This window comes from Ovis canadensis, chromosome 8 (assembly GCF_042477335.2).
Source record: "Ovis canadensis isolate MfBH-ARS-UI-01 breed Bighorn chromosome 8, ARS-UI_OviCan_v2, whole genome shotgun sequence".
In the NCBI taxonomy this organism is placed as follows: Eukaryota; Metazoa; Chordata; class Mammalia; order Artiodactyla; family Bovidae; genus Ovis; species Ovis canadensis.
Window position 1 is genome coordinate 80,977,936 of NC_091252.1, and position 13,542 is coordinate 80,991,477.

The window sequence follows — 13,542 nt, forward strand, 5'->3', positions numbered from 1 at the left end:
GGGTTTTGAATAAAATACAAAATGTTTTTGGTGTTTAAAAAAAACACTTGGTCCAAGGGTCTTCCCTGGTGGCTCAGTGGTAAAGAATCCTCCTGCCAATGAAGGAGACCCAATTGCTGGGTCAGGAAGACCCCCTGGAAAAGGAAATGGCAACCCACTCCAGTATTCTTGCCTGGGACATCCCATGGACTGACAAGCCTAGAGGGCTACAGTCCGTAGGTTTGCAAAGAGTCAGACATGGCTTAGCAACTGAGCAGGGACACCATCAAACCAGGAGTGAAACTGTCCTGCTTGCCTTAGAATAAGTTCACATTTTCTCTGTGACTCTAGATTTCTTATCTGTAAAATGGGGATAATAATAATATTTACCTTATAGGATTTGCTGGGAAGATGAAATATACTGATATATATATAGCACTTAGACTTACACGGACCACGTATGCTTTCAATAGTTACTAACTACTCTTGGCCTTAACTCATCAAACCACACCAAGCTCCATTACAGGCACTGTAAGTACATCACCAAACATTATGTTATGATTAATATGAAGTCACTCAGTCATATCTGACTCTTTTCGACCCCATGGACTATAACCTACCAGGCTCCTCCATCCATGGGATTTTCCAGACAAGAGTACTGGGGTGGGTTGCCATTTCCTTCTCCAAACAAAACGAATACAAATTTTGGCCTTTCTGATTTGTACATTTGTAGTAAGAGGACGCAGACAATAAAACAAATAAGCAAATGATGTGCTGTACCAGCCAGTAATATGTTCCATGAAGAAGAATGAAGCAGAGAGTGAGGAGTGGGAGGCTGGGACTGGGTGTGGTGATTTTAGTAGGGTGGTGCAGAGAGGCATTGCTAGAGAAGGGATGGGAGTGAGCCCTGCGCATACGAGGGAAGAGACCACTCCAGGCAGAGAGAAGAGGAGTCTACATGGAATAATCAAGGAGCACGACGGCCAGTGTGGGTAGAGCAGAGTGAGGCAGAAAGCAGTAGGAGGTTAGGGCAGAGACGTAACAGGAGACCAGGTTGTGGAGGTCCTTTTATTCTGAGCGGCAAAGCAAGACACTGGAGGTTGTGAGCATGGGAGTGGCATGATCTCACATAAATTTTATAGGATTGCCCTGGCCACTGATGAGCATGGTCAGGGCAGGAGGAGAGGCAAGGTGAGACACGGGCAGGGAGATCAGGTAGGAGGCTGTTTCTGAAGTCCAGTCTACAGATCATGGTGGCTTTACCCAGGGCTGTTTGAGGGAGGAGGTAAAACATAGTCAGGTTATATAGATATTTCTTAAGGAGAGGTAACAGGTTTTCCTGACGGATTAAATGTGAGCTTTGAAAGGAAGAGTGGGGCAAAAAATGACTTAACGCCACCAAGGTTTGTCAGCAATCAGATCAACAGAAATGGAAACCTGGAATAGAAAAAAAAAAAAAGAAAACAAAAAACAAGAATGACTTAATTCCATTGAGGTCGGAACCTGAGACTTTGCTAGCTTATTTATATTAACCGGATTAGGGAAGACTTCTGGGGTCATGGTTTGGGGAAGGAAGGAACAAAGTTGTCACTGTTGTTCTATTATTGCCATTATTTTTGTTGTAATGAGAGGGAGTTTCACCAGTCCTTCTCTTTTTATTCTTAATCCATCTCCTATCAGATTTTCTCTTTTTTCCCAGCAGGTAATAAGCACTGTGCATCCCACTCCTCTATTTGGTCAACACACTACAGCAAGCTGATCCTTTTTCCTATTGTGATCTAGTCCCATAGAGAAGTAGATGGATACTTACCGTGACCCTCTATCCAGGGAACATAACCTTGATCCTACCCCTACCCCTCGTTTCTACATTCATATCTTCCTTTTCAATCTCCTCAGTAGTATCGTTATAAAAGGAAACACCTGCTTTTTCTTCTTTTGGAAATTTTGCTGTTCTTTGCTTTTTTTCATTTTAGCCATTTCTCTTCCACTTACTCCAGGTTCCATTAATCCTCCCACCAATTCTTCCCCACTAACAACACTGTCTGCTCTCACTCCCATGAAACTCTCCAGCAACCCATCAACATGGCAATAAATCTCCTGACCTATCTCCCTAGCTCATCCCTTTCCACCGGTCCTCAATCTTTTTTTTTTTTTTTTGCTGCAGGAAGAGTCATTTGAGGTCTCTGAGTTCGATCTTCTGTAAAATAAAGGACTCAAACTAGATTGTCTCCAAAGATATTTTCAGTTCTAACTTCTGACCAAATTGACTCTGTTTAGTTATTCAGGATTTTTTCATGTATGGCAATTTCTCATTTCCTAGTGAGCTCATCCTCAATTTTTTACCCCCTTCATTACTTCCTATAGTTTCCAAAATCCTAACCACATTTTTCCTTAAAATGGTCAAACCAAATAGTTTTCACCCATACCTTAATGTCAATCAAAAGAGTGTGTTTCTTTTTTTAATTTTTCCTAACATTAGCACACAAAATAATTAAAGGAAAATGTTTCGAGTCTAAGAGAAAGTAAATTTATTTGGACATTTCTTCACCGTGGGTGAGATGTTATGATTTTCTTTGAAAAATGTGTGACTGAAAAGTATTGTTAATGCCAGTGACAAGCAGCTAATAGAACAACATCACTTTGATTTTCTCTGACACACCCTTGAGCTTTCCATCTTCCTGTCTTTGTGGTGTCCTCACCTATGACTTTCTTTTGTCCTGTAACAGCCCATTTTGATCAGCTAATGAGAAAGTGAGAGTGATAAGGAAGAAACAATTTAGCTCAGCCAACTGACTCATTTTCAAATAAGGAAACAGTTTGTTCCTTGAGATTTCAGTCTAAGTTAGAAATATTTTAAAAACCCTGTACACAGAGGTCATTTTTAATGCTTTTATTTAGCAAAAGTTCCAGGTGATTTTTAAATACATTGGACATCCCATTCATTGAAGATGGGAAGTTTTTCCAAAACATTTTTTAATAGCCCTAAACTGATTTTGTCTGTCGAAGCAAAACAGGGAAAAATCTACCCAAAAAAATGTCTTTCTATAGTGAAAGTTACATAGCTGGACTTCCTAGACATTAAAGAAATTCACAGACACACACACACACACACACATTATATAATTAGAAATATTCCATTTTTAAGATTAAATTTTACCAAACATGATATGACTATAAATGGGTTACTTGAACACAGTAGTTATTTTTACTTGTTGTTAACTAGAGAGCTGGTCTTCACATTATATAATCTTAGCTTATAAATTTTACTCTGAAAATCATAGGATACATTTGTCCTGCCTAGCCTTCTCTGCTCAAATGAAACACCATTTCCTCTGAGTCCTAGCTACAGGCCTCCTCTCCCTCCTCTCAATTCCACTGGAACTCACCTTTCCTCCTTCTAGTCCCCATACTTCCTAAATCAGACTCTCTCACAACTATCAATAAATATTTATGGAAGAAAAGAAGGAGCAGAAAAATAAATAAGCATTGTAGGTTAACAGAAAAAAGTATGGCTCTGAGTCAAACAAACCTCATCATATTTCATCTATTTATTCACCACATGACTGAGGACAGCTGATTTCATCTCTGTGAGTCTTAGTTTCCTCATCTCTATAAGAGAGATAATAAAAACCTTCCACATGGGGTACCATGAAGATCACATTACATAAGATTGTAAAGCATCCAGCACATAAGAGGCACCCAATAAAAATTATTTCCCCTTTCCCGTACCAGCCAATCATTACTAGTTCAACCCTGCAGTGCACCTGATTGAACACAGGGATGCTTCTAGGCTATGAGCTTTTTGAAGGCAAACTCTTATTAGTCTTCGAATTTCTTAGAGAGCCCCAGATAGTGAATTGCACTGTCTGGAGGCACAGTAAGTGTTTTGCATTAAACTGAGCATAAACCAGGATCATCCCTAATCTGTGAAACAATTAACTATGGACTTTGGCACTTGGGGCTCTTCTGAGAACACAGCTCCTCTTGTGAGCGACGTATGGCTGGGGCCACTCCGGCCTGGAGACAGCCCACTGTGGTTTAAATTAGGATAACTAACTTTCCTGAATTCTATGGTGACTGTTAGAACACTGCTCCATTTCTCACTGTAGAAACTGCGGCAGACAAGTTGACCTTCCACTGGGAGAGACTGAACTCACTAAAGTGTGCTGGCAACACCACAGGTGGTGTGCGCTTCACAACACTGAGTCAAATAAACCTGGGTGATAAACTCCAGCTCATCCCTGACCAGCCTTGAGACCTGGGCACCCTAGCTCTGAGCACAGAGCCTCAGCTAAAACACACAAAGATAGTAAGGTTACTGAGGTCATCGCACTGGGTTGTGCATACAGAAGGAAGGTGAGGCTTTGGAACACGTTTCAACAACTCTGAAGTAGGATGCAAAAAAAAAAAAATACAAAGGCTAGAAAGTCATCTTTTGGGGCCATATGGGGTTCTCCTTTTATCATAGTCCAGGCTCTCACCCACTCTATTCTCTTCTTTGGCCAACTGACCTATTCTTACAATTCCATTTCAGTTCAGCAGAAAAGTTGTGTGCGTGTGTGTAACATCTAGGTAACTCCCGAACCTCTCCTCCGCCTGCCAAGTCACAAGGCAACAAGCCAAAGCAGGGGTGTGTTCACAGGACAGCCAAGCACTGACCGTGCAGCAGGGGCCATCTGCCTGCCGGCACAGACTTGAGCCCGGTCCCTTTCCGTCTGATGCTGGAACCGCACTGCACGGCCCAACTACTCGTGGATTTTTCTCGGAATCAGTCACAGCACCCTTTGCAAAATATTTCAAAGAACATCCAGTTCAACTAAAGCAGAGCCGAAAGTCAGCCCCAGACTAAAGAAGGCGGGTCGGGATTGGGGGGTGGAGGGAGTAGGGGTGACAGGACCCGTCTTTCCAGTCGAAGAAGAATCTTGGCTTTTAGGTCAGTAACTAGCGTCACTCCAGGCTTCCTAAGGAAACTCGGAGGGAAGGAGGCGGATCCATCATCACCCTACACACCGCACACGGAAGACCGAATCCTCCCGAATTTCTGATAAAAGTCTTCCTCTGCGCGGGCCAGGGCTTCTTCGTCAATGTACACTGCCGGCCTCTTGGCCACGAGGAAATACTGCACTTTCCGGCGGCTCCAGCCCAGCACGTACTGCAGCCAGCCGCACACGGCGGCGGTGGAGCGCCCCACGCCGGCGTTGCAGTGCACGTACACCGTGTGTCCCTTCTCCAGCAGCGCGTGCAGGAGACACACCGCCTGCGGCAGCATCTGGACGCGGCCTGCGGTTGAGAGAGCACAGTACAGACGGGTGAGACCGGAACCACCCCGGGCCGCCCCTAACAGTCATTCCAGCGGCGCACCCCAAAAAGCGCGGCTTTTCGGCGGGAGAGGCGGAGATGGCGGAGCTTGCTTCCCTCCTTTGTATAGAAGAAAAGGGTGAGACGATGGCAGAGCCTGCTCATCACAAAGTGGAAAGAGCAGCCGGGAGGCAATAGGTCAGATCTGAATTGTCACTGGGTTTTGCTGCTCTTTTGAGTGAGCCTGCATCCTTGCAAACCTCCCTTCAAAGGGAAGTTCACTAGAGCCTAGCCTCAGAAGCATGGGTCCTTTCATCTATCAGAGGGGTCTGGGCAGAGGTTTAAAGGATTTTAAAGAGAAGCTCACAGGTCCTATCACCTGAATTTCCTTTAATCCAATAGGATCTTCCAGGTAAATGCAAGCAGAATTAGTCCCTATTGGTTAAAGGAGTCCATCTGCCTCATCGGACAAAAGCTAATTTTGATTTTCCAGGGGAATGGCTAACTTGTTAATTGACACACGTGGGATAGCCAGTCATTTATGTATTCCCTCATGATAGTGTGTACTGGGGCTTCCCTGGTAGCTCAGCAGTAAAGTATCCGCCTGCAACACCGGAGACCTGGCCTCGATCCCTGGGTCAGGAAGATCCCTTGGAGAAGGGAATGACAACCCATTCCAGTATTCTTGCCTGGGAATTCCCATGGACAGAGGAGCCTGGTGGGCTACAGTCCATGGGGTCGCAAAGAGTCAAACATGACTTCGTGTCTAAATCACCACCATCATCACAGTGTGTATTGAAACTGATTCAGTTTCCCTCTACTGGGCAATTAGGATTATAGGTGTTGCTGGCCTGTGGCTCCTGTCCTGATGATTGGATGTCCGGTGTCTTCCCCTCAGCACACTGAAACAGGATATACAATGCTCAGCTGAGGCCCGCTTGACCACTCCCTCTCTGTCATCCTAGGGACAGAGAGCCCCCTAAAGCCAGCAAACTCTTAGATGCCTAGAGCTTCTTCTGCTCTCAGATTCTCAGAGCAAAATGAATCTGGTGGGTTATTTTTGGAAGGTGGAGGATGGTCATTGTAAATTACTTCGAGAATGGGTGGAAGAGGGAAACTATACAGAGTCTTGGGTGAAAACCATGTGCTCTGAGCTCACATCCTCCAGCAGCTGTCTGTCCTCACCCACACGGAGACACCACAGCCCGGGGGGGAGGGGAGCGGGGGGATCTTTCGAGGGCCACAGAGAAGGCCTGTCCAGCCTTCACACGTACCATCCCACTGGATCACTGCAGAGGTGGGAAATGCCCCTCCCTCACTGAGGCCTAGAATTCTCCCATGAAGCTGCTTAGGTAAGTTTAAACTTGCCTTAGATGTCCTTTTTTTAAAATGCAAGTGCCTTGAAGGGGCCCACACAACACATTGCAGTCAGGCGTCAGCACCTTAGGAGAGAGTTACCGAAAACCCCGCTGTGGCCTGAAGACCCTCCCAGTGACCACTCTACTGTGACAGGAGGGGCCTTAGCTTTAGGCCCAGCCTGCTATGATATCAGAGTCGGAGATCTATATGGAAGCCAAAAAGGATTTTAGTAGCTTCCAGTGTGCTGTTACTCCCTCTGACTAAGGAATTTAAAGGCCCCACATGGCAGTTTAGAGATGGTTTTAACAGGAATGATTTAAGCAGAGCACACTTCACAGATCCTGCAGCTCCATCTCTCCCCACTGCCTGTTGCCACACTTTCATGCTCCCTGCCTGGTCCCTGAGGGCATCTGAGTTGAAGCCACACTAGCCCCTAGGCCTTGCTTGACTTCTGAGTCCAAACTGTGCCATAAACTTTAATTGATCTATGCCTCTGTGCTTGGTTCAGGGTGCTCTGAGGACAGCTTGGGGGGCATGCCATACAGTCGGTTACTCACAGGACTCTCCTAGAGGCAGTGAAGTAACACTAGAGATGTAACAAGGCGTAAGACACCATATGTATCAGAGCATGGTCTTGCTGGATGTCTCAGGGAGAGGGCTGTGTATTTGGTCCACTATTTGAGTTGGAAAATCAGATGAGGCAAAACCTCCAAGGTCTGTGTGAGTGACCCTGCTTATAACTATGAGGCCTATTCAAATGCAGAACTTCTCTTCCGTGGAGTAGGGGGGAGTTGGGGAGGGGCGGTGTTAGACGTTTAAGGATTGTTGGTCAGGAAGGGAACTTTCAGGGATGGATCCAGGAAGCTTGGGCTCTTTCTGCTCCTGGCACAGCTGGCATCACTTCCCAAGTTCCCCATTACAGTTGCCTCTCCAGTTTCCATGTTCATTGCCAGGGAATTAACAGAAACATTTTTAATGGGAGTTTTCAGTAAATCCCCAATACACAAGTAGACCACAGCGGCCATTAGCAGGAGGAGCTGCTGGAGTCAGAGACCCAGAGTTAATACTCACCTTCTGTAGCGTCAGGACCAGCCTGCCCTGGCCAGGTCTACATGGACCCATCAGAATCCCCTCTCTTGACCTTCTCTCTGGCCAGAAATACCCCAAGGAAGGGTCTGCACCAAGTGACCAAAATGACCTAGTATTTCCCCCTTTCCTTTTTATCTGTAAAAGATTCTTCAAGAGGTATTTTAAAAGTTGAGAAAGGATTTGTGTTAGTTTAAGGTTCAGTGAGCTCAGACACATAATCCTGGAATGTAAATGTCAGCTGCCACTCGGAAACTCCAGAAGGCTCCCAGTTTAAACACAGGTCTCACCCTCTAGAGGTCTTCTAGAATCACTCAGCCGTCCCACTTAAGAACTGTCGAACACTTATTTAAATAACACGAAGAAAGAATAAAAAGGGGCACCAGCCTATCTAGGATGCCCACCCAGCTCAGCCTGGCCCCAGCTGGGCCCTCCTTTATTTTGACTGTGCTTTGATTGGTAGCTCAGACGGTAAACAATCAGCCTGCAATGCGGGGGACTCGAGCCCAGTTCCTGGGTTGGAAAGATTCCCTGAAGAAGGGAAGGGCTACCCGCTCCAGTATTCTTGCCTGGAGAATTTCATGGGCAAAGGAACCTGGTGGGCTACAGTCCATGGGGTCGCAAAGAGCTGGACACAACTGAATGACTTGCATTTCACTTCACTTTGATTGATGACAGCGAACATGTACTGAGCTCTTTCTATCTGCTCAGCACGGCTCTAAGCTCTGTGTGCAATAGCTCCTTTACAGCCACCTCTCAACAAATATGGGCCTGGCACTATTATCACCCTCAGTTATATCAGAAATTTGTGCAAGGTTATTCCTTAATGGCCACTCCAGCCATCCAAATTCTGAAGTCTCTGGTTTTAACCTCTGTACCACTATCTTCCCTAACCTAGCTGGTCCATGGTTGGCTTGCTGGCCCCCTGCAGTCAATGTGAAGCCCCAGTGAGCCCCTGCTTCCACTTCCCTAGTCAGGCTGCAGCTGTCACCCCAGTGGGACAGTGACACCCTCCCTGGGGCTCAGCATCTCTGTCCCTACCCAGACAGCTGTCTGTGCCCTGCATGTCTTCTTGCTTGAAAACCATTCTAGGGAGCCTGAGAAAATACACGTCATCTTGAAAAAATAATCACAACCTAAAAGTTGGGAGTTATGTTTTATTTGATGGGAATTTTTAGGACTTCAAGCCCGGGAGACAGCATCTTAAGTCACCCTGAGAGAACTGCTCCAAGGAGGTGAGGGGATGAGCCAAGTTATACAGAAATTTTACAACAAAGGGCAGGGAGTTTGAACATCAAAAGATTATTGTTAAGTAAAGGAAACCAGATGTCCCCCGTTAAGGAATGTATCTTTTCTATGTAGGGGAAGATGCAAGAGTCTGAGCTCACTGGAACCATTCCTTTCATATGCATCTGAGCTATTCTGGAGCCAGTATCCTGTGCTCTTCACATCCTGAGCTCCTGTGGGCTCAACCATAGGGAGTGACTGTAGTCTGAGTGCTGTGGATTATGGGTATTCTTCTTCCTCAGTGCCCTTTGACCTCACGAGCTCACATCAGAGGGCTGGAATCACTGATGACTTGACATCCTTGTTAACTGATGTGGCAGGAAATATTCCATTTCTCATACATAACCCACCAAGGAATCACACGAGGGTGCCCAGAATCAGGGCTCACACAATAAAGCCAGCGTCAATCAGAGGCCCTAGGTTGAATGTTTCATATGTTTAGCCTCCAGATGGAATTTAATTCAATAAAATGCTTCCATTTTTAAAAACAATAATATCCCCAAGGCAAGAGAGAACCACTGATTTTTTTTTTTTTAGTGTAAAATATTCCGAATTTTAAATGTTGGCAAGTAAATTGAAAATTTTAAAGCCAGTGCAGGTCCAACAAAACACTCCACCATCTGTGATTTTTACTTTGGAATTTAAAACAGGCCTTGACTCCCCATAGATGCTCAATAAACATTCACTGAATACATGAATTAAAACAAAGTAAAACAAAACCATTAATACTGATTTGATCTGAGACAGTCCAAGACCCTTCTTATCTAATTTCTGGTCCACATCTCCTCCAAGTTAATCCAACTCTGGAATGGCTTTTGGGGGTCCCTGAAGATATCTGAGGTTGACCTAAGGCTGACCCTGAAAGAAATTGTTCCTGGCATAAGTTTCAGCCTTTCCAATACACACACACACGTCTTTCCTTTCTTAACCCAGAGGCAGATTAATGCTGAATATATTACAATTTTATTTGAGTGCATCTTCTTTTCTTTAATATAGATAAGGTCCCTGTTATCTATAACACCCTTTAATAGAAATGGAAGAACTGGCACTGATAATATGGCCCCAACTTTGGAATTTTCAAAGCTCTTCCATATCAATTATCTTATTCTACTGCTATAATCCTGTGAGGCAGATATTATGACTCCCCATTTTCCAAGTCTGCCCGTATCACACAGCTGCTCCAGGGTGATGAGGCTCAAGCCAGGTGCCATGGCTCCGGCAACACTGCATTTAGTGTGTTGAGTCAGAGAAAAGACTCAGACCGTGGCAACAAAGGGGTGGGCAAGGACTCTGGAGCGCATATGAGCCCCTTTGGGAGGCAAGGCTAGACCGTTTGTTATAAATGGCACTGCGCTGACAGAGGTCAAAACACAGTGTGAGTGCTTCCCGTGGGAAGGATAACTTCCTCTGGTGAACAGATTTCATGTGCTCAGGTGAGTGCTACATTCGGGAACTTTTCGTTTCTCAAGTGAAAGACACAAACCAAAAAAAAAAAAAAAAAATTTTTTAAGAAAAGAAAAAAATCCCTAAACAATCCCAACCCTTCTGCATGACAAAAAGTACAAGAGTGAGAATCGATGGCACAATTGATTATAACAGGTCTGTGACAACCAGTGGTGACAGTCAGGCCTAACAAACAGTCTTTCTTCTCAGACTTTATCTGACAGCATTATGCTGTGGCTCAAAACACTTCCAGATGGATTTTTCTCTAGAGTTCTAAAAATATTCAGCTGAATTAATCTATGTGTTCATTGTGCTAATATTGTGAGCCACGGAGATTGATCTATTGGTCAAAAATTCCTCTGCAATTCAGGAGTGGTTGTTAACCCTTTGATTACTCCCCCAGGTTTTGCTGAACCAGAGAAACTCTTTGCTCTCAGGTTTTGGCTTTTTTCAAGTGGGAGCTTTCATTTTGTTGCCATTTCTCTTGTTTCCAAACTGCCTCAGTGTGAAAGACAGTCCACTGTATACGTGGGTCCTGGGACTCCATGACCCCCACAAGATTTTAACAAAATTACAGTGGCTCCTTGGGGATAGCATTTTCCCTCAGGCTTCTGCACATTCCCAAACTATCGAACAAATTCCCTACCAGTTAGCAAGGTTTTGGGGTAATCAGTGCTTGGGGTAGGGCAAGCCATATTTATCTCAGCTTCTCTGAGCCTAGTCTCACATCCTATTCCAATGCGATAATGAAGCTAGAAGCAGAACCCTCCCTGGAAGCTATGGGCACACTTTCCTAACAACCTTCTCAGTTTTGAAGCCAGAGAAGCAAACTGGACAGGGCAAATGTGACCCAGGTTCACTGTACTTTTCTGTGCAAATAATGATTCGGGTTTTTTTTCTTTTTTTTAATTCCTTGGAAAAAGACGGAGCTCTCGAAGCTCTCCAATGAATGGATCAGCATTCATTATCAAGAAGAGTAACCAACCAACCAAACCTTCAGAAAGAAAAACAATACCTCATCTCCAGTGATATTTCAGTTCAGACAGGCCCATTGAGGGGCCTGGCCTGGCCAGCAGGACCATAAATATTCATAAAGAGTTAAGATGGCCAAGGTCCTAAGACTGTCAGAGTCCCCAGGTCCCCACCTACATCTTGGAGTATTGACTAGGGAGACAAGCTATCTCCCTAAAAACTCATGAAGTGAAAATGAAAGTTGCTCTGTTGTGTCCGACTCTTTGCAACCCTGTGGACTGTAGCCTGCCAGGATCCTCAGTCCATGGAATTCTCCAGGCCAGAATACTGGAGTGGGTAGCCATTCCCTTTTCCAGGGGTCTTCCCAACCAAAGAATGGAACCCAGGTCTCCCGGAGGCAGATTCTTTACCCTTTGAGACACCAGGGAAGACCAAGAAGCTCATGTCTTTGTCTAAATCCAGCTGATGATGAACATGGCAGGTTGAAAGTGTGGGTGGTGGTCTGTATAAAGTGCATGAAGAGTCCATGTGAGCATGTAAAGAAGCTTCATTGCACAGTGGCAAGCGCAGTATTCTGAGTCTGACTGTGTGTGCTGAAATCCAGGCTGGGTCTCTGCTGTATGACACCAGCCAGGTTACTTAACTTTTGTGTCCCTCATTCTCTTTCTCAGAAAAATGAAGATAACACCTCCCTGGACTCTTGTCATGAGAATTAAATGAGTTAACATTAGAAATTGTTCAAACCAGAGTTTGATACATAATGCATTTTGGGGGGAAGACAACTGATGATAGAAACATTTCCTTGCTGGACATCACTGTCTTCCTTCTTTCCTCCAGAATAGCAGTTCACCAAATGCCCTCAGAAGGCTGATGCTGAAGCTGAAACTCCAGTACTTTGGCCACCTGATGCAAAGAACTGACTCATTGGAAAAGACCCTGATGCTGGGAAATGTTGAAGGCAGGAGAAGGGGACGACAGAGGATGAGATAGTTGGATGGCATCACCGACTCGATGGACATGCGTTTGAGCAAGCTCCTGAAGTTGGTGATGGACAGGGAGGCCTGGCATGCTGAAGTCCATGGGGTCGCAGAGTCGGACAGGGCTGAGCCCCTGAACTGAACTGAACCGCTCTCATTCTGCGCCAGTCCATAGCTCTCTGCTGCCCTCTGCTGGCTTCTGATTGATATTATTCGAGTAGCTTGTTCTCTTGGATTCAGAGATCTCCACTCCTTTCCTTCAAGAACCCTATTCCCCGACCAGGCTGAAATACAGATTATTCCTCTAAAACCCCACGCCTCCATGCCTTGGTTGTTCCTCCCACCTGGCATGCCCTTTCTCCCTCTACGTTGACCTGCCTCAAATCCCAGGACACTCACATCGCCTCTCTGTGCTTCTCTGCAGAAATTCTCCTCCCACACCATAAACCTCCTAGCGCGTGTGACTCATCCTCATCACCTTCTTCTTTGCACTTTAATTAGCTTTGAACTTGCCTTACTGCCTCTTACCGTGAGATCAAACTGTTCCTCATTTGTCTCTGATTCTTGGCAGCACCTGTGTCACACCCTAATTCCCTCTTCACAGAGACAGGTTCAGCCAGTGTTTGTGCAGTAAATGGAAGCATCACTCTTGCCACCCTGCCCCCAGCTGCAGTTCTCTCTCCTTACCTCTCACCTTAACTGCTGCAGTAACTTCCTAACTGGCCTCCCCAGACCCACTGTGGGCCCATCCCTACATACTCCAAACTGCAATCAAAGGGCACTTTGGGGGGTAGTGGGGAGAAAGGTTATCTTAGCATCTCTCAGCCTCCCTCCCTTTCAACTGCTTCTGACTGCATAAGGATAGAGTCTCAAGTTTTCTTTGTGTCTGCAGGACTCTGCTCCCTTCTTTCCAGACCTGCAGCCACACTGCCCATCTTTCAGTTCCTGCAATACTATGTGCTGTCCTGCAAGGAGGACTCTCTACAAGCTACTGCCTTGGTCTGGAAGCCTCTGCCCACCTCACTTGTGCCCAACTCCCACTTTGGATCTCAGCTCAAGCACACCCAAGGAAACCTTCCCTGACCCTTCTTCCTAGGTCTGATTCGCCTGTGCATGCTCTCATTGCAGGATCTATGTAACT

General features: G+C 45.5%; 1 protein-coding gene across 4 annotated transcripts in view; it reads right to left on the reverse strand.

Moving 5' to 3' along the window:
* Positions 1 to 1,598: 1,598 nt before the first annotated feature.
* The window catches only part of EPM2A (EPM2A glucan phosphatase, laforin), a 115,492-nt gene continuing 103,548 nt past the window's right edge, over positions 1,599 to 13,542 (reverse strand). For 3 of the 4 annotated variants that reach the window (XM_069598636.1, XM_069598637.1, XM_069598638.1), the window contains exon 4: positions 1,599 to 5,259. In XM_069598636.1, coding sequence (XP_069454737.1) covers positions 4,982 to 5,259 — 278 coding nt within the window. In that variant the 3' untranslated portion in view covers positions 1,599 to 4,981. The remainder of the gene's footprint in view (positions 5,260 to 13,542) is intronic. The other variant, XM_069598639.1, reaches the window with a different exon arrangement.